General features: G+C 36.0%; 2 protein-coding genes across 2 annotated transcripts in view; one reads left to right on the top strand and one right to left on the bottom strand.

Moving 5' to 3' along the window:
* golga1 (golgin A1) overlaps positions 1 to 9455 on the bottom strand; it is a 31248-nt gene extending 21793 nt beyond the window's left edge. Inside the window, exons 1-7 of the mRNA XM_079827021.1 lie at positions 9292 to 9455; positions 8373 to 8639; positions 5422 to 5512; positions 4645 to 4719; positions 1759 to 1889; positions 1544 to 1672; positions 1099 to 1268 (exon numbers count right to left, since the gene is read on the bottom strand). Coding sequence (XP_079683147.1) covers positions 1099 to 1268; positions 1544 to 1672; positions 1759 to 1889; positions 4645 to 4719; positions 5422 to 5512; positions 8373 to 8498 — 722 coding nt within the window. The 5' untranslated portion in view covers positions 8499 to 8639; positions 9292 to 9455. The remainder of the gene's footprint in view (positions 1 to 1098; positions 1269 to 1543; positions 1673 to 1758; positions 1890 to 4644; positions 4720 to 5421; positions 5513 to 8372; positions 8640 to 9291) is intronic.
* A 3295-nt stretch (positions 9456 to 12750) lies between these two features.
* LOC307132207 (multiple epidermal growth factor-like domains protein 9) overlaps positions 12751 to 27212 on the top strand; it is a 52640-nt gene continuing 38178 nt past the window's right edge. The window contains exons 1-2 of the mRNA XM_079826379.1: positions 12751 to 13424; positions 23703 to 23901. Coding sequence (XP_079682505.1) covers positions 12977 to 13424; positions 23703 to 23901 — 647 coding nt within the window. The 5' untranslated portion in view covers positions 12751 to 12976. The remainder of the gene's footprint in view (positions 13425 to 23702; positions 23902 to 27212) is intronic.

The raw sequence follows: 27212 nt of genomic DNA, 5'->3' as shown, positions 1-27212 counted from the left end.
ATGGAGGGACAGAAATCTCTCAAGTTTCATTAAATATCTTCATTTGTGTTTGGAAGTTGAACGAAAATCGTATAGGTTTGAAACAACATGAGGGTGAGTACATCATGACAGAATTTACATTTTTGGGTGAATTATACCTTATAAATACAGTAAGCTGAGCCTTGGTTAAAACTAACTCTCAAATCACAAATCCTATAATTTACATCTACGATACATATCATAGCATTTTTATAATGAGATTAGAGCTGCACAATTAATCGTTAAAAGATTGCGATCTCGACAAAGATTCCACTATGTCTATTATCATGGCTGTTTCCCGTCACAAGCATCACCGGAGCGTGAGCAGTGCATATTTTTTTCACTGCCCATGATAATGAATGAGAGTCAGCCGGTTATGCTTCCGATGTAAATGTTCTCATTCATTGATTTGGGCAGCGAAAACAAGCACTGCTCACACTCCGCTGAAACTTGTGAAACGGGCTTTAAACCAAAGACTTTAGGGAATTTGGTTAAGGCTTTTAAAGTGCAATCATCACACTGCAACATTCAAATCTGCGTTCGTGCTGCTGCTGATCCTAGAGCAGCTGCCATGTAAATATACAGATAAACAGCTTCACAGTCTTTTCAACCACACATTTTGTTATAAATGTGCTCCAAACATTGAAATAGCAGAGGACAAATTCGTACTGGGATAAAAGTTTATAGTTTGGGTATGAGCATTGAGATCAAAATAGAGCAAATCACCTTTTTAAAAGACACTTGTATGCATTAATACAAGTCATCGCTTATTATGCCAGGAGGCGATGACAAGAGAGCGTTTAAAAAAAGTGTTTGTCATCGAATCATTCATTCAATAGATTTATTCACAAACGCTGATTCATCCAATAATGAAACAAGTCTTTATGGATGAGACATGACTTCCACGCTTTCTAATGTTTTTTTCTACTGAATTGTGGGAGAATCGCAATCTCAATTTCAAACAAAAAAATCGTGATTATTAATTTATCCAGAATCATGCAGCTCTAATTGAGATATAACAATGTATCGTTAAACCCCTAGTATTAGGGAAGTCAAGTTCTTCTGTACTTCCTCACACACCTTTGAGCCTGTAGCTGTGAGTTGATCCTGCACATCTCCTCGTGTTCCTCTCCCAGCTCATACAGCTTGTCTTGGGTTTGGCTCAAAGTCAGTCTTGCTGTGTTCAGCTCCTCTCCTCTCAATTTGAGCTCTTTCTCCCGATGACTCAGCTGTTCCTCTCGCTTCAGCAGCTGCAGAAGAAATGCCCACTTAAAATCAGGCCGCTTAAATGGTTTGGGAGAAATTAGTTTTTGTTGGCTATACTGCAATGAATATAAGCTACTCTAGTCGGAGTTTTCTGACACGGCTTGGTGTTAGATTAAATATTCCTTTAACTCGGATATGTATCAGCATAAAAATGATTGAATGCAGAAATGTGTAGGAAGGTGATGCATGTAATTTTGCGAAGTAAGTGCTTTTGCTATATACAACTAATAAAAGAACACTCAAGGTTCACTGTGCTGACCATGTGTTTGACTTTGGCCAGTTCCTGCTGTTGAAAGCCCTCCAGCTCATCCAAGTCATCTCTCTTCTGGAACAGACTTAAACTCTGCTCTGTCATCTCGTCTAACCGAGCGGTCAGTGACAACTTCTCCTGTTTGAGAGAAAGAGGACAAAGCAATTATAAATTATTAGAATATTAGATGCAACTTTACCCAATAAGTCACAAAGCATCTTAACCTGCTCCAGTGAAGCCAGCTTTTCAATCCACTCCTGGTCCTTCTTCTCTAACGCTAAGGCCATTCCTTCTGCCATCTTGGCTCTGTTGGACTGAAAAACTTCATTCTGGTCCTGAAGTTTGCGCATGGATGCTGATCGAAAACAAAAATAAGTAAAAAACTTAAATCATTCCGAAATCCTCCTGAGACAAATAATCAAGATCATTTTCAACATAATGCCTATGGGCCGCATCTGTGGTAAACAGTCCGTTTCCACAGACAATACTTGCGTCCCTCAGTGTGTGTAAATGAACACCAAACATGTTAAATGTTAATACACTGATAATGGAAGCTTAGCAGAAAAGAGATCTGTAGGGTTTAAAAGCAGAAATTTGCAGCTCATATTTTTGTTAAAGTACATAAATGAATTATTCAGCAATTCAAATGTTTGAAAGTAACCAGGGAATATTCCTGAAACTCTTAAAACAAGCTTTAAACAGACAACAGAATAACTCAATGGTTAGGTGTTATCACAGATGGTATTGTTAGACTTAATATATGCAAATATGTTAAATATCAATTCATAATGTATTAATTTTATCTTTGTTAGTGTTGCATTAATGTTACCACATTTTCATTAAATGAAATGAAAAGAACAACAACATTGCTTAATTTCCAGACGTCCTTGGTAGTAAAGCTGTAAAACACATTGTTAGTACATGCATTTATTTTTATTCAAATGTAAGCTGCATTTATCCTCTTAATTTGGGTCTAGAAATGGGATCAGTGCTTTCAGATCATGACATCTTATTTTACCTTGTTATAGGCACAATCTACAATCGCTGAAAAAAATGTCATAAAAAGTGGCAAAGAACTTTAGAGGACTTTTCTCTATATGCCATGACCCCAAAACACAATTTCCCCAGGCACTGAAAACTCCCAAAGCAAGAGGTTAAAAGAATGTTTCAGGTTCAAGTCAAGCTCCACCAACAGCATTTATGGCATATTTTTGATTAATTTACCAAAAAGAATTCTTAAGCATAAAAAACAGGTGATGTGCATGGTAACAGTATCAAATGGTATTATATTAATATATTGTTGTTGCAATGTATTAAATTAAAACACTTTATACCCAAATGTCAAAACATTTACTCGAATCAATGAACAGCACAAACAAACAAACGAACAAAGCCCCAGTCTTGCAGATCATTAACTAAAAAAAGATGTTTTAGGGTTTAGTTACCCTTTAAAAATGTTTTATATATATAATTGTTGTTGAAAATTGGGTTTTTTGAGAAAAGTGAGAATAATTTAAAAAGTGGTGCCATTCACACAGAATGTGTTTTTCCATTCCGCTACTCTTCCATTGTTTTTTTATGTAAACATGTGCTAGATGGACGTGTTTAACTCAGATCTCACGTCTTTTGCAGTGTCTCACGCATGACATTTCATACTAAAAAGAGAGGTCATACCGATCAAAAGTTCAGTATGGAGTACCGCAAGGCTCAGTGCTAGGACCGTTGCTTTTCACCCTGTACATGCTACATAGTTTTCACTGTTATGCTTATGATGATACTCCGCTCTATATTTCTTCGTGCCTGGATGAAACTTTACAATTCACAAGATTAACGGAAAGTATAGCCGATATAAAAATTGGATGACTAGTAATTTCCTACTACTTATTTCTGAAAAAACAAGAGATTCTAAATATTGGACCAAAAACCTCTGCAAGTAGTTACCTAGAATACGCTCTAACACTTGATGGCTGCTCTGTCAAGTCTTCGTCATCAGTTAGGAACCTGGGTGCGCTCTTTGATACCAATCTTTCATTTGAAAGCCACATTTCTAGCATCTGTAAAACCGGATTCTTCCATCTTAAAAACATATCTAAACTATGACATATGCTTTCAATGCAAAATTCTGAACAGTTAGTACATGCATTCATGACCGTGTCAACTAGACTCTCCCCTGTGACGGCCTCATCGTCAAGACATCCAGTGGCACTGATCCTCAACAAACCAGTCTCCTGCGTGATGACCCCGATCTTCAACCAGATGGAACCGGACAAATGCTCTGAATGTTCCAATCTATTCTAACTTCTGACTTGAAATGTTTGCCTAAATCATAATCATACACTGCTCGTTCGTTGGCCAGAGGAGAACTGGCACCCCGACTGAGCCTGATTTCTAGCAAGGTTTTTTCTCCATTCTGTCACCTGATGGAGTTTTGGTTCCTTGTCACCGTCGCCTCTTTTGCCTTTGGCTTTTGTTTTGCTTAGTTGTGGACACTAAATATTCAATTATATTACTGATCTGCCCGCATTGACACTATATGAGAACTGAACTGAGATGGATGATATCACTGTTTTCTCCAGAGCGGCTGTACTGCCGAATCAAATTCTGTTGCATTATTTTCCTGTTAACACTGTGAAGATGCTTTGAAACAATCTGCATCGTAAAAAGCGCTTTATAAATAAAGGTGACTTGACTTAAATATGTTATGCTCAAATTAAACTTAAAAAAAAAAAAAAAAGACTTGTCGTTTCTCACAACAAAAACATTGTGTGAACCGGCTCTAAGTAGTCACACGTCAGTTTTTTTAAACAACTGAGGGTAGAAATAGTTTTCTGTTGTAATGTTCATGATTGGAAATGCTGTTGATAGAGCTTAACTTACTTACAACCCAGACCAAGAGGTTTGTGATAAAATGATTGATTAAAAGTGAATAAACCATTTAACGGTCTTCTTTTTTTGGGTTTATGATCAAGAACCAACCTTACTTGTCTATAAGTTGATCATGTGTAGCCAGAATGCATGTTTGTGTAAAAGCATCGGATAAACGAATGGGAAAGGAGAGAGGAGAGAAAGCCAAAAAGAGGTGAAAATGGGAGGAAAAGAACGGTACGTACAATCCTGATACTTCTCTAATGCAATCTCAAGCTTCTCCTTGGTCTTCTGCATTAGCCGAAGCTGCTCAGCGTAGTCTAGGGTTGGGGAATGGGATACCGACACACACAAACACACGACCGGAGGGAGGCAGAGGAGGATGAGGGGGAGGATCACGGGTAGGGCGGGAGGAGGGACAAAAAACAGGGACGAGAAAACAAAGGGATAAACATGATTGAGAAGATAAACAAATGGAGGGAAATACAGAATGATTTTCTGAGATGAGAAAACCAGACTGATTGTGAGGCTGTGCAATGACAGCTACCTGTCACTGCTGACCTTTTGACCTTTACACTAATACATCATCAGGTCAATTATGCAACCGTCTTATCTAGCACTGCTCATTTAGGGTTAAAGGAGTTTCTAGATCAGGCTATGTGTAACTACATACCATGGCAGGCTGATAGTGAGAGCCAGTTATCTATTATTTATGCTGATTTTTCCAGGCCGTTACAGTGGAGTCATTTGCATTCATGCCTGGTTTGCTCTGCGATGAATGTGTCAAATCAAATGCTATGTGCTTTATACATTTACATTGTGGCAAATGGTACTGACTGAAATTCATCACATAAGAGCGGCAAATGAGAAGGGTGTACAAATAACAGCCTGCATCTCGTTTTTCCTTTTCTCACTGATTTCGTCAGAGTGGCCTATTTTTTTTTTATATGTATTTTTCCCCTCTTTCAGTCTCTTTCTCTTGATGAGTTTACATGAGTTTCAATGTATTGTGTTGGCGATACCTGAGAGTTTGGCCTCCAGCTTTCGAATCTGATCGTTTCTGCGCTGAATCTGAGAAGAGACGTCATCTCTGGAGCTGCTGCCATCGGACGCCTGAAAGCGAAAGATACAGATGAAGACACATCATCCTAAAAGCACCATCGAAAAAAATAGGAATACATCAATTACCATTTAATACTGATTATCAGTTATATATTATTTATAGCGTTTTTTTATGGCCGATAACTGATAAATGACTAATATTAAAATTCTATACTATTGTGTAAAAATTAAATCATACACACTTAAAATAAAATCAACAGTTTTAAAATGTAAGTGAATGTAGGCTAGGCAGCAAAAAAAAATAAAATAATGTACAGTAAGAAAAATGGATATTTATTTTGAGATTTGCTAAAGGTTACATTAAGAGTGTTTTAAATATTAACTCTGAGCGTGAGATGACAGCAAAGATCATCTAAATGTAAAAACAGTGGATGAGCACGAACAATTAAATATACAAATTTGACAATTATTTAGAAAAACACAAAACAATATTATCTGAGAAATTACCAATAAATGCACATCCTTCATACGAACTATAAAATGCAAAAGGGAGAAAATAATGTTTATTTATATTAGAAGGAAATACCCAAAAGTTAAACTGCACACATGCAGAATCATTTAGGTTTTACTTCAATAATTAAAACGCATTGTTCTTGGGGTCCAAACCCTTCGGTTTCTCTTGATAAAACACCAATAAGGCTGCCTTTGATTTAGACCGGTTACTGATACTGTCAGTCTCCATCAAGCCTGAAGGCTTTAATTATTTAGGGCGAAAGACAACCTGAACCTAACCCTGAGTGTGTTGCCATTAATTGCTAGAGGACAAGAGTGTCAGGTTACACGGGTTTGTCAAAGCATGTGATATTATTTAGCATTTTCTAAAATATCACTGGTTTCCCAAGCAGCATAGCATAGCCCTTTAGTAATAACCTTAGACCCTTTTTACACCTGGTATTAAAAGTTCACTTTAAAATGAAAATTATCCCATGATTTATTCACCCTCAAGCCATCCTAGGTGTATATGACTTTCTTCTTTCTGATGAACACAATCTGAGTTATATTAATAAATATCCTGACGCTTCCTTCGCTTTATAATGGCAGTGACAGTCTATTGAGTTTGAGGCTCAAAAAAGCACATCCATCCATAATAAACATACTCCACACGGCTCCGGGGGGTTAATAAAGGCCTTCTGAAGCAATATCTAGCTTCCGGCAGACTGCCTTCTGTATTCAACTTAAGAAAAAACTTAACTGGCACGACATATCACTAGAACGTAGGGCAAGCATTTTGAAATGCGAGAGGCACTACACTTTCTTCGTAAGTTGAATATACGGAAGACGGTCTGGTGGAAGCTAGATATTTTACTTTATAAAGTTTTAAATACGGATATTTTTCTTACAAAACCCCATAGATTTACTTCAGAAGGCCTTTATTAACCCCCTGGAGCTATGTGGAGTACATTTATTATGGATAGATGTGCTTTTTCGAGCTTCAAACTCAATGGACTGCTTTTATAAAGCTTGGAAGCATCAGTCCATTTGTTAATATAACTCTGATTGTGTTCATCAGAAAGAAAAAAGGAATATACACCTAGGATGGCTTGAGGGCAAGTAAATAATGGGGTAATTTTTATTTTAAAGTTCTCCTTTAAGATGCGTTTTGGTCAATCTGATCACAAGTGGACGACGCTAAACACAGGTGTAAATGGGGTCTAAAAGGTTTTAAGCTTGTCCACTTTCAACCACTTCCAGAAGTAGTCGAAAACGCATTTGACCGGATTGCTTTCGTAGTGCAGACGCTCATCTGGTCCCCTCGAAGAAATCAGGACAGAAGTGAATAAAAAGTGGACAAAAGATCCGGATTAAAATACCAGGTGTGTCTCCCTCGTCTACTTGTGATCCGATCGACCAAAACGCACCAGGTGTAAACAGGGCCTTAGACATACTAGCAGATTACTCAGGTGGAGCACTGCACTGTGTAAACACAGCCAGTACACGGTCAAATGACTTTCTCTAGAATGGATACTGTAGATAAGCCAGTCATTTGAAAGAGGAATAACTATCACACTGTTTTACTAGGGCCCTTCTGCTTTTGCAAAAGGAAATATTTAGGTATTTACTATGTCCACCAATCAGAATGTGTCAGCTGGTACTTTTCTAGACTTGGAAGTACACTTGGAAGGTTTTGGATTAGAATTTTTTTTTTTTAAATACCGTCATTCAGACAAGCCTAAGAGAAACATACTGTAGCGTTAGGTTAATGGATGTTTACTTCTATTTGACAAATCAGAATAAGCCAAGAATATACCCTTCATAAGTTTTGGGTCAGTAAGTTTTATACATATACATACATATATACATATATACATATATATATATATATATATATATATATATATATATATATATATATATATATATATATATATATATACACTTTCATTCAAATGGGATGCATTCAATTGATCAAAAATTACAATAAAGACATTTAATGTTTCAACAGATTTCTATTTCAAATAAATGCTGTTCTTTCGAACTTTCTATTCATTAAAGTATCCTAAAAAAAGCACCAGTTTTCACAATAAAAATAAACAGCACAACTATTTTAAACATCGATAAGAATATATCAGCATATCAGAATGATTTTTGGGAGATAATGTGACACTGAAGACTGGAGTAGTGATATTGAAAATTCAGCTTTGCCATCACAGGAATAAATTACATTTTAGAATCAATTAAATAGAAACTTATGTGGAATTATAATAATATTTCGCAAAAAAACACTTTTACTGTATTTTATATAATTCAGTAAAAGGATAAAACTTTACTGTATATTTACTGTATGTACAGTACAATGTAAACAAAGAACTGAGACAGTTACACAAAAGTATAAAGACAAAGATCTACTCACAAAGTCATCGCCTGAATCTGCGCCCACAGAAGTGATGGACTCTTTGCTCATGGAGCGAGGGATGCGCCCTGTACGAGGGGCAGTGGCGGCCTCCTCTGCCAGCTTCTTCTTCAACTTTGCAAACATCTCCGTAGTGTTGATGTAGCCTATAGGCGTGTGTGTGAAGCAGTGGTTTGAATGATGCTTTAGGGTCTTCGTAATGCAGAACGGGTTATATCCACGGCATGCGCAGATCTCATTCTGGGATTACTCTCTGCTGCTTTGACTCTGTGGAGACAATCACAACACTAGAATTACTTTAGCAAGAAGAAATTCACTTGGTCTAGTGGTCACAGGAATACAATCAAATAAGGCTTTTAACCAGCAGATACTTTTCTGAATAAAATGAGAAACCTGCATCCCAAGAGTGAATTGCTTAGTATACAACACTGTCTAGTATACATCTGTGCCTGTGTATATTGAGGGTACTCCTGTTTGTATAGTTAGTGGAAGTGTCATATCAAAATAGTACTACACTTGTATTAATACTTAAGAATTATTTAAAGCAGATGCAATGTTTTCACGCAAGACATCGGCAATACAGTAGAGTTAACAGAAATATCAACTCATAAAACCAAATTTTGATGCGTGTCAATGTTTTATAATAGACTACATGACCAAAAAGACTCATTATTGAAATTGCTTGATATGCTACACTGTAGTAAGCTAACCAGTGTCAGGTTTGATTATGACACGTAGGCTTGATGCCAAAACCGTTTCTCCACCACACGCTGACAGTGCATTATAACATCTAAACAAAACTGTCAAATAATAAACGTAAAGCGGAGTAATATGAGATAAATTGTAAACAAGAGCTAGCTGATGTTAGCTGTCGTGCATCTTCCTTACTAACCCAAGAAATAGACAAGCGTGAACCTACCGTAAAAACTCCATAAACCCTGAAATAACTGGTGTTTATTGTAATGGAAAAGCACGTTTAACGCAAATATTTCTCCAGGCGTTACATCTGTGTGTGCTGTTTTTGTCGGGGGTTAGCAGCTGGCTAACTAACTTCTCCACGTAATCTTCAGTCATCAGAATTCTGATGACGTTCCAGGAACAACTTGGCAATTGTGCTCAACGCTGATTGGACGACCACATGAAGGAGGCGTGGCTACAGGTTCGCGTGATTTCATGTCAAACATGAAAGCTGTCATACCTCATACTCGCAAGGTTCACTTCAGCGTTCACAGCAGTAGCATTGATAAATTAGACGCATAATCTTGTTAAAACATAATGGCACATTAATATATTTACACTTTGTTTAAAATATACGATGTTAAAATAATACTTATTGATTGTATATTACATTTGAATTAACACTTTGATGTTGTAAGGAACAATTAAATATTAATTTGCTAGTTTTTTCTGTTGATATTATATTTTTGTTAAATGCATACTTTCATTTTTTTCCCACAAAACCCCCATAGATCCCTGCTTTTATTAAATCGCTTTATTATGATAGCTTTCTATTTAGTTTTACAAAATATAAATCTGAACACATGTGGAATGTATGGGGAATTATCAAAAACAAATTTTTTATATAAAATGTATGGAAAGATTTTATGTAGCCAGTTAATTGGATGTGAACGCAAGGTTCACAGTATACTAGCATTGCTTACTTAGATAATATTATTAAAACATATAATCACACAATAATGTATTTACACTTTGTTTAAAATATTACATAAGATATTAAAATAATAATGATTGATTGTACTTTACATTTAAATTATTTTTTTTAATTACTTTTCATTTTAATTACTTAGGCTAACACTGATGTTGGAAGGAACAATTAAAAATGAATTAACTAGTTTTTTTAGTTACTATTATATTTTTGTTAAATTTAATTTTTTTCACAAAAACCCCAATGAAGATCCCTGCTGTTATAGCTTTGTTATGATAGCTTACTATTTAGTTTCTTACAAAATATAAATCTGAACATGAGTTTATTACATTCTACATAAAACATTCCACATATGGAATAGGGGAAAATATTTTGAATATATACATTTCTTGAATATAAAATGCATGAAAAGACCAGCCAGTAATGTGAATTGAATGAATTCAGATGACTCTTCATCCAAACACTGATAACAGCATTTCAAACAAACCTCAAATTACAATAATAAACAAAAGATGGAAAGATAATAAAATACACAAATAAGAACAAATAATGTATTTATTTATTTTTAAAGAAGTCATTCAAGATCTCTATAGGGCTAAAGTTTTTTTTGACACAGCTAGTCTGCACCATGTCCTTTAAGATGATTCTCATATGGGTTGTGTAATCATGTGGAGTGTTTTGGCCATCATATATCATTTGCATGTCAGTTACACATGAGTATTCTGAGAAATAGCACAGTGCTTCAGCTGGCGTTTCAGTAACATTGTGCATAATTTACATTGCCGTTTTGGGACTATTTTAAGTGTTTTATTATAATAATCACAACCTGTCCCGCAATAAAAAAAAACCTTTCAGTTTTAAATATTTTCAAAACAAATAAAAGTTGTTTCAATCAAGGACAGAAATGCTTAATGCTTTTTTTTTTTGTTGAGAATCACTACTTTGAAAAGCCCTATTATTGTGTCCCTCAGTCAATTCAATAATACATGTATATTGGATTTATTGAATCAATGATTCAATAACTACAATAGATGAATTCGTTTGAAAGAATCGGTTGAATCCCAATGACTCACTCATAAACAGTGACTTGCTGCCACCTACTGGCGATTTTAATTTCACAGTCAAAGTGTCTTTTCATGTTTAAAATCATTTTAAAACATCAAAACATTATTTATGCATAACTGCAGGTTATTAATTTGTCATCTCTGAGCTGCATTAAACAGTCTAAATTATATAAACGCCACTTCAGGTGCAGCTTCATGTGTTTCCTCTGCACTGCAAAGATGAATTGTGTTGATACTTATTTATTTTTAATTGGTAACAGCCCTATTGTGTCTTATTATTATTAACATTTATTATAATACATTTATAAAGGTATGTTTGTGCTGTGAACTGAACACCACACAGAATATGAAGAATATCATAAACTTTAGGAGTCAGCTGACCATGGCAGTCCTAAACCTGTCAAGGTACCAGCACAATAACACTCACCAAATTATCGTCTAATTATCGTTATCGATAAAATCCCAGAAAATATTGAGATATCCTTTTTTTGTCAATATCGCACAACCCTACACTGAGGAAAAATTGAAAACTTTTGAACAGGATGTCCAATTTTTTATTATTTTGTTTAAATATCAAAATGTGTTGTTATATATCATATAGATGTATCTCTCCATATATTGTCATATTTATGCTTATAGTATATAGTATATATTGTTACAGCACTATAATGTTTTTTGCACAAACTATTGTATATATTACTGTCTTATATGTATTCTATTGTGTATTTTCGTTGTTTTAATGACAATGACAATAAAGATATATTCTATTCTATTCTATTCTATTCTATTGTATTCTATTGTATTCTATTCTATTGTATTCTATTCTATTCTATTCTATTCCGTGTCTCCACCTGTACAATGTCACAGCTCACTGCCTAAGCCCCAGGTGTTTGTCAACACATGCATGAGATGTCCATATGGATGTTGGCCTTCACCTTGATGAGGTCTCAAAACAGCAGGAATGTGGGTGAGGCGTAAAGGAGGCTCTGTTTTAAAACTCTGTTCGGAATTCTGGCATTACAATCCAATAGAACAATTATTACACTTCTCCATCTTGCTGGTATGGCTGGATGGAGAAGCGTAACCACAGCGTTGTCCCTAATTCTTTTGCACAACCAGAAGATGGAGCTGCTGATGATCATAACCTGACAGAGCTTGGCAACTGATACTGCATGAAATCCACCAGAGCTCAAAATACCCCATACATAAATACATAAATACATAAATAAAATAGAATTAATTATATAAAATGATAGCAAAATAGAAAAGAATGAAATTACTAAAAATAGTCGTTCAATGTGGTGTAAATAAATTATAATCCCTTTAAACAACCTTAATGGTAAAAAAACATGAATATAATTGCTCTCGCGGACGCAGAATGAAGTAGAATTACATGATAATGTTGTTTTGAAAGTTCTTAAATATTTTGAAACGTGTTTCTTATTTTTATCCGCGTCTCATTCAACAATAGGCTATAAACCGAAAATATTTTAATGATCGCCTGACTGCACGAGCCAGCCAGCGAGGTTTTGATGCGCCTGATTTGAACCAATCAGACGCCTCACCGTCTATAAAGCGCGGAGAAAAACTACACACCTCACTACAGCGGTTATCTCATCCTGCGTTCTGATTGGACAGTACGTGTGCCACTCTAAAGCGCTTCGCTCCTACTACAGGTCGGTGCGGATCAAACACCTTGCAGTCGGTTCAGAGCCATTGAGAAAAAAGGGGGTCTCTCTCGGATATGGTGGAGTAGGCTACATCGGGGCGGCTTGGAAACCACCTGGTTTGGAATAACCCGATGGAAATTGGAGGACGGGGGCATTGCGAAGTCCGTCTCGAGGAGGTTTTCATGGAGCGTTGAGATTATTATTATGTGGTGGCTTGCCTTAATGATGTTTACATCTCCGGCTTTCCCATTCATCGTGTTTATGTGCATGGGGTTATCCGAGGCGGTTCATTCCTACGATGCGCTGCCGTTAGTACTAAGGAAATCTCGTGCAATCGCAGAAGAGCATCCAAATACGAGTGCGAACGACTTCCCAGGGTACCGGCTCGGTATTGTCGCATTAACACCAGCGCCCACGATCGCGTCCGCCAGAAAACCGATAAATGTCGCCGCACCAGCAGCCACCATTAAACCACCAACAACGGAGCCCACCACCACCCCGTCCCTGTCTAATCCCAGCTACATGGCCGCATTTGATCGGAGGAAGCTCAGCTCTGTTGAAACGCAGATGAAAGAAACGCAGCTCTCTGATAATAAAGCAGACAGATCAGGCACCGTGCCCGATTTTAGCACAACCTCTGACACTTCTCAAGGTGAGTTCAAATGGATAACGAAATAATTGAATGCTAACATTTAGAAATCACGTTTATGACATAAGAAATGCTATTACGATGATAATATTATTGAATAAGTACGTGTCATTTAGTAGCTATATCTAATCTGTGCGAACATCAGGTCTTTCTGCCTTCTGCTTCATAATCTTGTACTGTACCAACGCATCATTCCTGCAGTCCGCCGTCTGCCTCTCAGAAATCACTTCATTAGCAGTCATAGCCATGCAGCATGATATATTGATGAGGAATCGATAGCACGTTCACCTCACTCTACTGGAGGACCCATCCATCCCTCCCTCCCTCCCTCCCTCTATCTATCTATCTATCTATCTATCTATCTATCTATCTATCTATCTATCTATCTATCTATCTATCTATCTATCTATCTATCTATCTATCTATCTATCTATCTATCTATCTATCTACCTGTCTGTCTGTCTGTCTGTCTGCGTCCGTCCGTCCATCCATCCATCCATCCATCCATCCATCCATCCATCCATCCATCCATCCATCCATCCATCCATCCATCCATCCATCTATCTATCTATCTATCTATCTATCTATCTATCTATCTATCTATCTATCTATCTATCTATCTATCTATCTATCTATCTATCTATCTATCTATCTATCTAATCTATCTATCTATCTATCTATCTGGAGGATCCATCTATCTATCTATCTATCTATCTATCTATCTATCTATCTATCTATCTATCTATCTATCTATCTATCTATCTATCTATCTATCTATCTATCTATCTATCTATCTATCTATCTATCTATCTATCTATCTATCTATCCATCCATCCATCCATCCATCCATCCATCCATCCATCCATCCATCCATCCATCCATCCATCCATCCGAATGCATTGATTTCAATACAACTTGACCTTTATTTTATAACATATCATTATTATGTAATAGGCTCTTATGATGTCCAATGGGCCTATCCATTGATGCACTATGGCAAATCATATTATAATGTGCCCATACAGGCTCTTTATTGATTGAACTGCGGGGCATTTGTCCCAACTAGCTAGTTGTCTGTCAGTCCTGGCTTTAACCCTTCAGTATGAAGCGATTCAGGAGCTGTGGGCTACATCAGTTAAAGGACAACAGCCAGTATTTTCAGTATATCAGCCAGTTTTTCCAGCTGGGTTTGTTAACACTCTAATTAGAATGGCTTCATTACTATGTTGCTAGTCGCTGTTATAGGAAAGAAGGACTGCAGATTATCCATTGTGTGTATGTGTAAAAGAACCAGGTCACACTATTAATGAGACTGAGGTCTACATCAATCTTGCATTTACATGGTCGTTTGGGTGCACCAATTGTTCATATGGAAATATCTATAGACTTGGCCTACTTTTCCATAATAATGCTAAATCCCCAAGACAACTAAACTGACAGTTACCACCAGTGCACTGACAAAAGGGTCATTGACCCCCAGTGATTTTACACTACACAGGCTTAGATGTTTGCACATTTAGAAACGTATACTCACTTTCAAAAGAATAACAGAGGGACAATGAAAAGCAGCTGGATCACAAAGGTTTCTGAATAGGAACATTTTGGCTAAATTTGCTTTCTTGCACTATAAGCTTCAACCACGTTCCCAAACAAAATGCAAGAAATGATACCAAACCAAATGAAAAATAAAATACTAACAGATTTTATTATTATTATCATTTCCAGATGAGTAAAAACAGGCAACATGTACCACAGATGTTTGACCCTTGTCTGCCCTGTCATTGTGATTAGACATGCCACAGCTATTGTTCCTGATGGTGAGGTTATAATCAGGAGACAATGTCCACAAAAGCATAGTCTGTCTAAGCCTGCCATTATTAGGACACAGGAAGTGCTAGGGGAGTGCTTCACATAACAAAACCTCTGCAGGGCCCGAAAAAGTGGGCTAGAAATCGAGAGTGGACACTAACATCCATTTAGATTGAAATCTTTCACGTCAGTACAACGGGCATCTGTAGGTATCCAAAAATGTCCAGAAGGCATTTCTTTTGTGAAGAGACTAGGTTGGGCAAATTCAGAATTTAAGAATTGACTCTTTTTCCATTCATGAGTTAAAATTTTGAATTGACTGGATTTTTTAAAATTATTATTAAATTGAGAGAAAGAAGAATTTATTGAATTGACATTCAAAGATTTCATTAGTCCAACACAACAACAAAGTGGTCAAAAAAATAATAATAAAATAAATCAAAGATCCTGATGGTGTATAAAAGTAATGTATTTAAATTAACTTATAAGACATTTAAATCACACAGCATTATCATTTCATTTTTCAGTATGAACTACCCGTTATCATACACAAAACATATGGAGTATTTCCATATATATAATATATCATCTATTTCTGTAAAAACTCCATATGTTTTGTGTATATAATACACCATTACTCCATGTTTTTGTGTATTGTGTATATAATGTGTAAAGAATGCTGCTGCAATTAGTTTTCACAATTTAAAATTTAGCATTAGGAAATCTAATAATGTGCTGTATTTACTTAAATAGTAAGTGTTCATGCTGCCTTAATATTTTACGTTTAATCAACTTGTTTTATGAGTCGGCACAACAAAAACACAACATTTTAAGTTGTGATAACTAATATCTAATAAAATATTAAGATTGTAATATTGGCTTTTATATTTAGTTTTCATTTTCATTTTTAAAATTAAGTTTTAGTAAATTTTGTTATTTGCTTTTGTCAATAAAAAAAAAAAAACATCAACTTAAGCTAATTTAATTTCAGTTAGTTGCCAGGGAAACATTTCTAATTTTCATTTATTTATTTTAGTTTTTTCATTTTCATTTAAGTTTATGTTTTCTATCTAGTATTTACATTTCATCTGTATTGAAATTAAAATAAATAAATAATGAGTTTTTAAAATAGTTTTATTTTATCAATAATAACACATTTACTGCATGTAAATTAAATGTTTAAATTAAATGAATCTGGAAATACTCTGTTTTGTGTATGATGGATGGGTAGTTCATACAGAAAGATGAAACTATTATTATTATTTAAAACTACAACAAGATGCAATTACCTTTCATTTTATTCCATTTGAATTTAAAAGGAATTCATCAACAAAGGTGATTCACCTCTGAATGTTGCACAACCCTTTAAAAGTAACTAATCCAGTTGCATTTGCAGTCAGAGCTTTCCTCTTATGTATAGGACTTTAGCTAGAGGGGCATCTGAAATATCCTAATGGAAACGGATAAATCCTTTATGATGAGTATGATTTTAGAGGTGAGCGAGTTTGACCTACATGCTAGCAGCTGTGCATTAGATGGCCCAGTGAACTCTCTTTACCCCCTTCACTCGACTCGACTCGAGTCTGTGTCGGAGTGGGATGAGTGCCATTTCCGCTTGAACTAATGGACAGAAGAATACGTTTGTTCTGACTCTTTCACACCGAGACACCTTTGTCATGTGTTCCTTCTTTTGTTTTCTGACACGCAGTGTCCATCTTGTCTGTTAGCATCATATCTAACATCGAACGACCCCTTAATATACAACTGCACCCTTCTTCACAGTAAACAAGTTCATGTTGGTTCATTATGTCACGTCTGAGGTCAATTAAGACGCATCGCATTTATCTCACATCAAAGGATCATCCTCTCAGATGGCTCAGTTGTAATCGCACTGTCATATTTAATATTTTCATAATATTGTCATGAAGCGATGGGTCTGGTCGGCAGCCTCATTTACATGGATGTATGTATAATCTGTCAGACTGGGATCTGTAAGCTTCTTATCCGCACCCTCCACAGCCCCCCTCAGGAGCAGAAGGTGTTTACTTACACACTCCACAGCTCTGTGTGTTGGAAGGTGTGTCTGTCGGCGCATACAAATGATTTTTTTCCCTTTCGGCAGGTGCCCCGCTGGGTGACCTACTGCAGTAAATCTGGTAAAATGGGATCTTGGGAATGAAGGCATGAGAGAGATTCACAGAAAGATGTCTGGCTCTTAATGGAGTTCATTGATCTGAATTAATCTTCAGTCATATGCATTAAACTGCACGATGAACATGCCATTGTTAATATTATTGGTAATATTACATTGACTTGTTCTTTAATAGATGCATCTGAGTGAATTGATTATTGTGTTGTTATATGTACACAACCGTTCAAAAGTCTGGGGACAGTACGATTTTTCGGTTATATTTAAATACTAAGTAATATTAATTTACAAAATGTACTTACTATTAGGGTTTGGTTGAGGGTTAGTTGCATTTAATTTAATGAACATAATTTACTGTTATTAATATGGTAAAGTTCATGTAACATATGTAACAAGGACACTGTAAAATAGTGTTACCGATTTTTTTTATGCTTTTGAAAGAAGTCTTGTATACTCACCAAAGATATATTTAGTTGATCAAAAAATTAGAGTAAAACGACAATATTGTGAAATATTATTACTATTTAAAATAACTGTTTTGTATTTTAATATATTTTTTTATATAATGGTAACACTTTATTTTACAGTGTTCTTGTTACATATGCTACATGTACTTTACTATATTAATAACAGTAAATTATGCATAATTACATGCAACTAACCCTAAACCAAACCCTAATCCTACCCTAACCCTATAGTAAGTACAAGTAGTTACTGAATATTACTCAGTTCTTAAATAAATAATTACACTGTAACAATGACACCTTAAAATAAAGTGTAACCAATATAATTTATTCTTGTGGTGGCAAAGCTGATGTGGTGGCAAATCATTACTCGAGTCTTCAGTGTCACATGATCCTTCAGAAAGCATTCTAATATGCTGATTTTATGCTCAAGAAACATGCATTATTATTATCAATGTTGAAAACACTTGTGCTGCTTAATGTTTTTGTGGAAAGCTTTTTTTTCACAATTCACAAATATAGAACCACTTATTTCAAATGGAATTTTTTTTTCTTTTCTGACACTTGTTCAATTTCATGCATCCATCCTTGCTGATTAAAGGTTTTAATTTCTTTCAAAAAACAAACGAACAAACAAACAAAATGTACTTATTACATGTTAAAAAAAGTCATTATTTACAAAAGAAAGAAAAGTATTGTTTGAAACAGCATGTCGTTCTAAAACCATGTGACTTTTCTTTCTTTTGTGGAATGTTCATGGATCTTTTTAATGAATCAGTTGATTCGCTCATCAATCAGACTGATCTGATTCTTGAGTTCACTAGCCCCTTTCACTCCAAGGGGGTAATCCAGCACCCGGAAAGCGTACCTTCCATAGGGGCAGCCATTGCTAACCAAGCCATCACCTGCTGTTAGCATTCATTTTGGCGTCACTTTGACAGTGAATAACTTTACATCTGAGGCGTTTAAAGACTCCATTTGTCCATTGTTTATTTATAAAGAAACACGACAATGTATAAAAGGGTCCATTATCTTGTATCTTACACTATCGCCCCGTAGGATCCGTTTTTGTAAAAATATGCTAACGATAGCGTCATAACCACGCGACTCTCTGTCGCACAGTAGAGAACGTACCGTATAGACAGGAGAAGCACGCAGGCAATCTTTTACTTGTCTATGAGGCAATTTATTAAAATAAATAAATACTATGTAAAATGACAAGATAATTAATCCGAATACTTACCAACATTTGCTCCTGCTCACGCTCTTCGTCTCTGCAAGATTCTGTGATTCAGATTTCACTTTGCACAACTACTAGAAGACTTACAACTCTCAGACAGATTTCTCACGTCACATCCACGTCATCAAGCTCAGTCTGAGGCTGCGCAGTACGCTCAGCCATCAGGAAGTGAGTGCTTCTAATTGACTTCACTTTTCTCCGTTGAAGTCTATGGGGTCGCTGTGTCCATTTCTTTTACTGTCTATGTTTCACACATACAGTCTTTACTGGTAAATTACCATTAAGAGATCCTGTGTGAACAGGAACTAAAAAAAACTAAAAAAAACCCCAGTAATGCAGAGTTCACTCTGCACGAATTTAGCCCAGATTTTCACTCGCAGACAGATTTTGCACAGTCGCCAACAAATGGCTGAAATCGGAGGCAAATCAGTGCTCCTTCGCGCGAGTGACAATCACGCAGTGTGCTTTGTCAAATACGCAATCTGAGAGAATGCGTCACAGATGCCCGTGAGATTGAAAATCCTGCTGTGAAAATTACATAAGCGATGACCTACAGCCAATGAGAGAGCAAGATACAGGGCAGCAGAAAGTATAGGGAGTTATAGGCCAGAATATAGCATACACATAGGCTTTACAATTTTATCAAACAGAAACAAAGCACAAACATTTTGCACAGACAATTCGGATCGCAAGCTTCCTGCGGGCTACCATTTTTTCTCGTGCAAGAAGTCTGGTCTCACACGTGATCTTGTGTTATTTCCTTATCACTTCTTGCGTATGTTTGGTTGTGAAACAGAGTTGTCGGCGATTCTTTCTATTGTAAAATCATGCAATGTGAAACCTCCTGTCGCCGATCCATCGTGCAGTGTAAACACAGCAATAACTGAATGCTACCCCAGATAGTCGTGCAGTGTGAACTTTACCCATATGCCAATTTACCCATATGAGAAGTTGGAGGCTAACATTATACCAGTAAATTACCGGTATGATGCTGTGTGAACAAAGAATGAAGATTACTGGTATGAGCACGTACAAAGTCAGAACATGCTGACGTAAGAAGAGTGCTTTGTGCCAATCATAAAGTTCTTATGGAGATGGTGTGATAGCTGATAATGTAAATATGGATATATTTATAGATGGACATCTTTGACTGTTGCTCTATATCTTGCAGCCTAAAAACCAGAACGTCATTGCTTGTGTGAACAGCATATTTGTGTCTTATAAAGTCATTCTGGTAATTTTACAGTAATTTACTTGGATTACTGTGTGAAAGGGGCTAATGATCTGGTTATAGTTCAATGGATTTTCATTAAGTAACACCTTAAATTCAGTCTGTTCCTCACAAAGCTCTTGAATAGCCCCAGAACACTTGAAATATAGTGCGTGAGTTGCATGGACACCTTTTGTGATGTTTTTATGGTGATTTTGCTTCATTTTTGAAGCTTGAAGCCTTTGTACTCATGGGAACTAATTGCATGTAAATAGTGGACAAGTAAAATTCTCATTTTGAGTTCCATTGAAGGGTTTGGAACAACATGGCGGGGAATAAATGATGGCAGAATTTACATTTTTGGATTAACTGTTCCTTTAACACCTCGCCTGGCTTTGATATCTGTCCCCTGAACTAAATGACCACCAAAGGGAATAAGCCGTTATCTCTAAGGGATAAGAGGTCGCTTCGGGTACACGCGGATGAACAAAGGCTGATGAATAAAAACATGTATTACATGAAAGATGGATTCAAATACGCTCTTTCAGATTTAAATTTTTATAAATGCAGCCCACTTGCTTTTGGAGATCAAGCACATTTGATCATGAGCAAACAGAATCTGTAGCAAGTTAGCACATACTCAAGACAGAGCTGTGGCGTTCATGAGGGAAAATCAGGCTTTCTCAACTGTCTCCAGTAGTGATAAGAATATACAACCAACTATATTTCATTCTAAGCCTAATCGCAGCTGGACTCGACATACAGATGTTGCTCGTCAACTTAATAATGCTGAGACAAATAGCTTCCAGACTGAATTCAGATCAATGTTTAAATATTACAGCAACGCTGCTGGAAAATCCTCTTCGATTTAATTGCAGTTGGTATAGATTTGCAATTACACGAGCTTCGCTTGTTCCCTTGAGCTGGAATTTGCTGCCAAGCTGGAATATAATGTTGCTGATTTGCCTTTAGATGTTGTGTTCTTCCTCTGTGGTTGTACAGCCTCTCCTCCATACTAAAGATCTGCTCTCTCTCAGTCTAATATCAACTTAATGAGGTGTCAAAGAATCAGGCTGGAGGGAGTCATTTATTATAGCTGGCAGAGATCGGCAAGACGGAGTAGAGTGATGCGTAGCAGACTTGAACTTGAAGGAGAAATTTACTACCGAGCAGGAGTGCCGCATTAACAGGGCTTTATGTTTGAACGCTCTGCGGGTGACAGTTTCTCATGGTTTCTCATGATATTCCTCAGTAGTTGCAGTTTTTAAACCAGAGTTGTGTGTATCCTAAGGGGGCACTTGGAAAGATTTCGCTTTGTTAAACCTACACTGCAAAAAAAAAAGTAACAATTGTTTTCGTATGGAGCTACTTCGTACTTCGTACCTCGCTTAATACATCTGAGAGGATTTGACAGATCCCAGATCTTTTAATCGTGATAACTGATCTCTGGCTAATTTGGTTCTTCAAACGAATTTGCGGATTGGAAATATCTTGATTAAGTTATCTGAGACTACTGCACGTTCCTGTGCTCACTGAAGAGGGCAGATGTATCGATACTCGAAACTACGATCAGCAATGCAGCGATCGGCTGGCGCAAGACAGCAACGTAATGACGTCATATAATTAAAAAAGCCACCTTGCAAAGAATTTGACAAATAAAAAAAAACAAAAAAAAACAAAAAAAAAACACAAATTTGGACCTTATAAAGAAACAGCAAATGTCCAAACCAGGCCTCTAGCACTCCTCTCAGAAACTGAAGCCTCCACGCCTCGATCGCCCCCAGGTGGTTGGTCCCAGTATAGCTCATAAGCCCCGCCCCTCCGTGTTTTCTAGTAGATGCGAGGCAAACTATCAAATTACACTTCACATTATTTTTTCCCAAAGTTGGTTTCTGTCACTGTAAGCATTTTTTATCACGATGATTTCATTTCAAGTGTTCGTTTTTTTTAATAAGTTTAGTTTTAGTTAGTTATTTGATGCTATAAAAACGGGGCATGTGTCGTCATGATTGACAGCTGAGATTGACGGCTTCTCTGAGGCACTAACTTTTTTCGGGATTGGAGCTTTAGCTTTAATCTCTACATTTCCATAACTGTTTATTTCACACCGACATAATGAATTGTTCTGCATCTGTGAGAATGTGGGCGGACTTTTGATATCACGCCTCTACTTCCTGCTCTCAACCGCGCAGATTCTGGTCCCGAGATCACTGCTGCACAGACTCAATCCCAAATCTGCGCAAGGTATCAGCGCCATATTCGGACCTCCGGAGGCTTCAATTACTTCAGCGGAAGAGAATGAAGTCGTCCATATTTTTTTACGGTCTATGGTCCAAACCAACATAAAAGTTTTAATAGATAAATTAAATGTGCACTATTTAATAAAAAAAACATTATTTATATTCACGGTTTTATAGTATTTGTACACCCTTTACATTTTTATTTCAATGTTGTATTTAGCAATTCATTTAATTTTTAATTTAATTTTAAGCAGATTTGTTACGTGACAGTATTAAAGTTTCTTAAGGGTCAAGATCAAGTTATCTGCATCTCTTGTGCTGCATCAAGCCACTCCCATAATATCCGTCATCACTCAAATGAATGCATGAATGAATGATTAACTGTACAACATGTGTGTAAGACTCCAATAATATTATTAAGTAATTATTCCATCACAAAATTCTTTCAATCAAAGTGGCTGTGTCTAAAGTATTATACACAACATTATAATATTATTTTCAAATAGATTTATTATATTATTATTATTTAATATGTATTATTTAATTATATTATTATTATTGCCCCTGGTTCAGTAATGAACTCTTGTGAGTTCGTCTTCTGCAGCTCAAATCAACCCCGATTTGATTTCGCCCTGCAACTCAGTCTGGAAACCTGTACGTTCATTTCTACTGCTTCTGTTACACTTTTGCGGTAACCAATCACAGACTGGCTTATCCACCTGCCGCGCTATTGGAGGGTTTGACACGATGACGGATAGAGAAGCGATGGGTCGTTGCCTGTTGATCACGCCTCTTGTGGTCTGATTGGTTGAAGGACTATCCAATTGCGTACAAGTCCTTTAATTTATGCTTGTTTATTATGCCTCTTGTGCAGTAGAAAATACATAGCAGACTCCCCAGACCAATGTTCAATCTTAAATTGAGCTTGGTCTGGAGATAGCCAGACAACCAAACAATCCAAGATCATGCCTAATCGTCAACAATCAAATCCAGCTACCTGAGTAATCCACGTACGAAGAACAGACCCCTGATCTAACCCTTGCATTTATTTATTTTTATTTGCTGTTGTAAACTGATATATTTAGATTATAATAATATTAACAATATTATAATGCCCCTCTTTGGTTGTCAAAAATGAATAAGGAATCTTTTGTCTGTCTCCTCTGAAGAGCTGGTGTGTAACTGCAGTGGTGAAGGAGTGTCGGACCCTGATGAGTGTGACCGTGAGACGGGTCAGTGTGACTGTATGCCGGGTTACACTGGGCTGCAGTGTGAAGAGTGTGAGGAAGATCACTTCACCAACGGCACCATCGGCTGCCTGCCCTGCGCGTGTGACTCCTTCGGTGCGGATGGCTCAAGCTGTGACAGGTGAGAGGCATTCTGGGAAAATTACATGTTTATGCGTCTTGCTATGGAAGTTTTTTTTTGGAAAGAATCTCTTATGCTTACCAAGGCTGCATTTATATGAGCAAAAATACAACTGTAATTCTGTGAAATATAATTACAATTCAAAATAACTGTTCTATTTGAATGTATTTTATTCCTTTGGTGGCTGAATTATCACCATTACTCCTGTCTTACAGAAATCTTTATAATATGTCAAAAAACATTTCTTCTTATTATGTTGAAAACAGTTGTGCTGCTTGCTTGATATTTTTGTGGAAACCGTGATCATTTTTTTTTTTTAGTACTGTTTGATTAACAGAAAGAACAGCATTTATTCGAAAAAGAAATATTTTGTAACATTATAAATGTCTGTACTGTAGGGGTTTAACAATATATTGTGTCACAATATATGGACATTCAAAAATGCAACCACATGTATTGGTTTATAGTGACAATATTTAATGTGTATAGTTTACCCAAGTTTAGAGAGATTTAATTTAGCTTCAGATATGGTAATGTCACATCAAAGATGGTCACACATTTGAGCGTCCATGCTTATTAATTATTATTAATACATTACAAATATTTGTAATGATATTTGATGGTATTTTTTAATATTTATGCAATAATTATGGTCTATTTTTGCCATTGCCATTTTTTAATTTTTTATTATTGCAGTATTTCAGGTTAAAATAGAGACTAGGCCTTCAAAATAATTAGATGTATGTCACAATAGGGAAGAAAAGATTAGCGCCCTCTTTTGGAATTATTTAAGAAATCATGCAACCATGGGTGTAATCACTAGAGGTCTCTATGGAGAGGCTTGAGAATTCCCTAGTTCTGTTTTGAACACATTTAATGATTTTTTTTTTGATGGATTTGAATATATATTTAAAAAATCTCAAAGACTATTTATTATAAAGTTTTAGATTTTTTTGTTGTGGTTAGAAATATAGACTTTTTTTGTGAATTTGTGTTTTTGCAGATTTCCCATTCATTTCATGGTGTCATTTTTGACCGAAGAGCACAAGTGAGAGTATTTTTTTTACGACCACTTAGCAAGCTCGAATCATGCCCTCAATTTTTGGGCATGATTCGTCACCAAGTCACCAAGTTTCATATCATTCTGATGAAGCTGTGATTTTTTACAATTCCAAATGTGGTTCATAGGTTCAGTTTTTCATAGGTGTGTGTGTGTATAAGTGTGCATGTGTGCGTGAGTGGATGTGTCAATATCACACTCTTGATGTTTTAGAGTGTCCCTTTACTGCTGTGTACTTTTTTTCAGCATCGTGGCCGATTTGTAGATTGTACACGCAAATATTCGGAGAATTTTTGTGTTTTTGCCGATTTCCCATTCATTTCCTGTGGTCGGTCATTTATGACCGAAGACAATGAACGCTACTTTTTTTTTGTATGACCAATTAGTATGCTCGAATCATGACCCCAATTTTTTTGTGTGTTTACATACCTAATGCTAGAAAAGGCACCAAGTTTCATATCATTCCGATGAAGCAGTGATTTTTAACATTTCAAAACAGAAAATTTTCCGGTAAGAAATGACCGAAGAGCACCAGAGGGTTAAATAAAAATCGTACTGACCCCAAACTTACTATACATAGCGTATCTGCTCAAACTACAAAAGTATGAAATTACATTCTTAAAAAAATTTGAGTGTTGGTGTTGTCTTAACAATTTTCATACAACTTCGATTTCTCCCTGTTGTTTTCATTTCAAATGTAAGCCTTAATTTATGAATACATTTTCCCTACAGTGCTTTTCTTTAACAATTATGTCCATTGTCCATTTAAAACAGAAACATGAACATAAAAACTTTTGACAGTTCTTTTGTTTTTATAGAAAGCAAATTATAATCAGCACACACTAGTTGAACTCTATTCCTCAACTCTTTTAGATTAAAAAAAGTATCATTTTTACCTTTCAGAATGTTCCCAGATATCCCAAAAGGCAGAGTTTTTATCAGATTTAGCTCATTTTAAATTTAGTAAACAAAAGTAAACAAAACAGACAAGCAGGCAGATTAGCTCAATCCCATATCGCTTCTCTCACTCAAAGCCTTCAGGATGTATCCGTTTCCAGTTGGCATATTTGTTCTGTGCTTTAATTGTTTATAAGGTTTACATTACAATAAGACATGCTGAGTATTGCCAGTTTGAGCCTAATTAAATGACATTCTCTGCAGGGAGCAGATTTTTGTGGTCCCGGCTTTGTTTTGGGATGACGCCGTAAAGTAATGGGCTTTTAGAGCCTGTAACCAGGATTCCATAATAAGGATTACGTTTAAATTTGGACATTCCTTTAAGTACAAATACAGTTTTTCTTTTGGCTATTTGAGAATATTTTTAGCTGCTCAAATAATATCAGTTTTGGACTGCAGCATATCAGATGCTATTTCAGCCACGCATTATGAAGGTCAAAATGTATGATTTGTTATATACCTTCTCAAAAACCCTCCAAGCATTCACTCTCATATATTGTCACGCTGGAGAAAGCATTGATAGCTATAACAAGTCAGTCATTGTTCAGGTAGACCACCATATTTTAAGTCAGCAATAAAGATTTGATGTTTTGTGGTCTTTGCAATGAAGCTTCTAATAATAACTCTAATTATACTGTACTTGGAAGGCTACAGTTTTTGTCTGTAGCCTGTGTTCATACCTCAAGAGCTCCTGAGGGAAATTATAATAGCCAATATGAATCCATTGAATATTATGAATTATTATAGCATATCCTAGTGGCCAAATGAAAACTGTTTTTTTGTTCTTAAAAGAGATTGAGTTAAGGTGCATCTACACATTTAAAAACTGCATGTGTGTTGTACACAAATTGTATGCCATTTTTTTTCCAGAGGAGAGAATGTGTATGATTATTGTAATCTTAGTGATTGCAGTTCTGCATCAGAAGATATGTATTTCATGACTTGATTTGTAATGTGCATACACTGCATGCTTTATACCCCTGGCCAACTGTGTGTTTTTGTGTGCATCTGACTTTGTTGATGCAACATTTAAGTAGCATGGGAGGTAAATTGTCAGTTGTACACCATTATTAGCACTTAATTTCACTTATATCAAAACATCCTTATACCGTATAATAATGACATCCTTACACTTGTGAAAAAGTAATACACTTAAGCATACTTTTAAAAAGAATATACTCAAGTGTGAACTTAATGTAATGTTTTTGCATACTTTTAATTAGCTACAATTAAATGAAATATTTAAAATTTGCATTAAATGCAATTATCTGAACTTCAGAGTGCCTTTTGATCC

The sequence above is a fragment of the Gobio gobio genome (assembly GCF_949357685.1).
Source record: "Gobio gobio genome assembly, chromosome: 10".
In the NCBI taxonomy this organism is placed as follows: domain Eukaryota; kingdom Metazoa; phylum Chordata; class Actinopteri; order Cypriniformes; family Gobionidae; genus Gobio; species Gobio gobio.
Note: the sequence above shows the minus strand (reverse complement) of the source record. Positions and strands in the feature narration are given on the sequence as shown.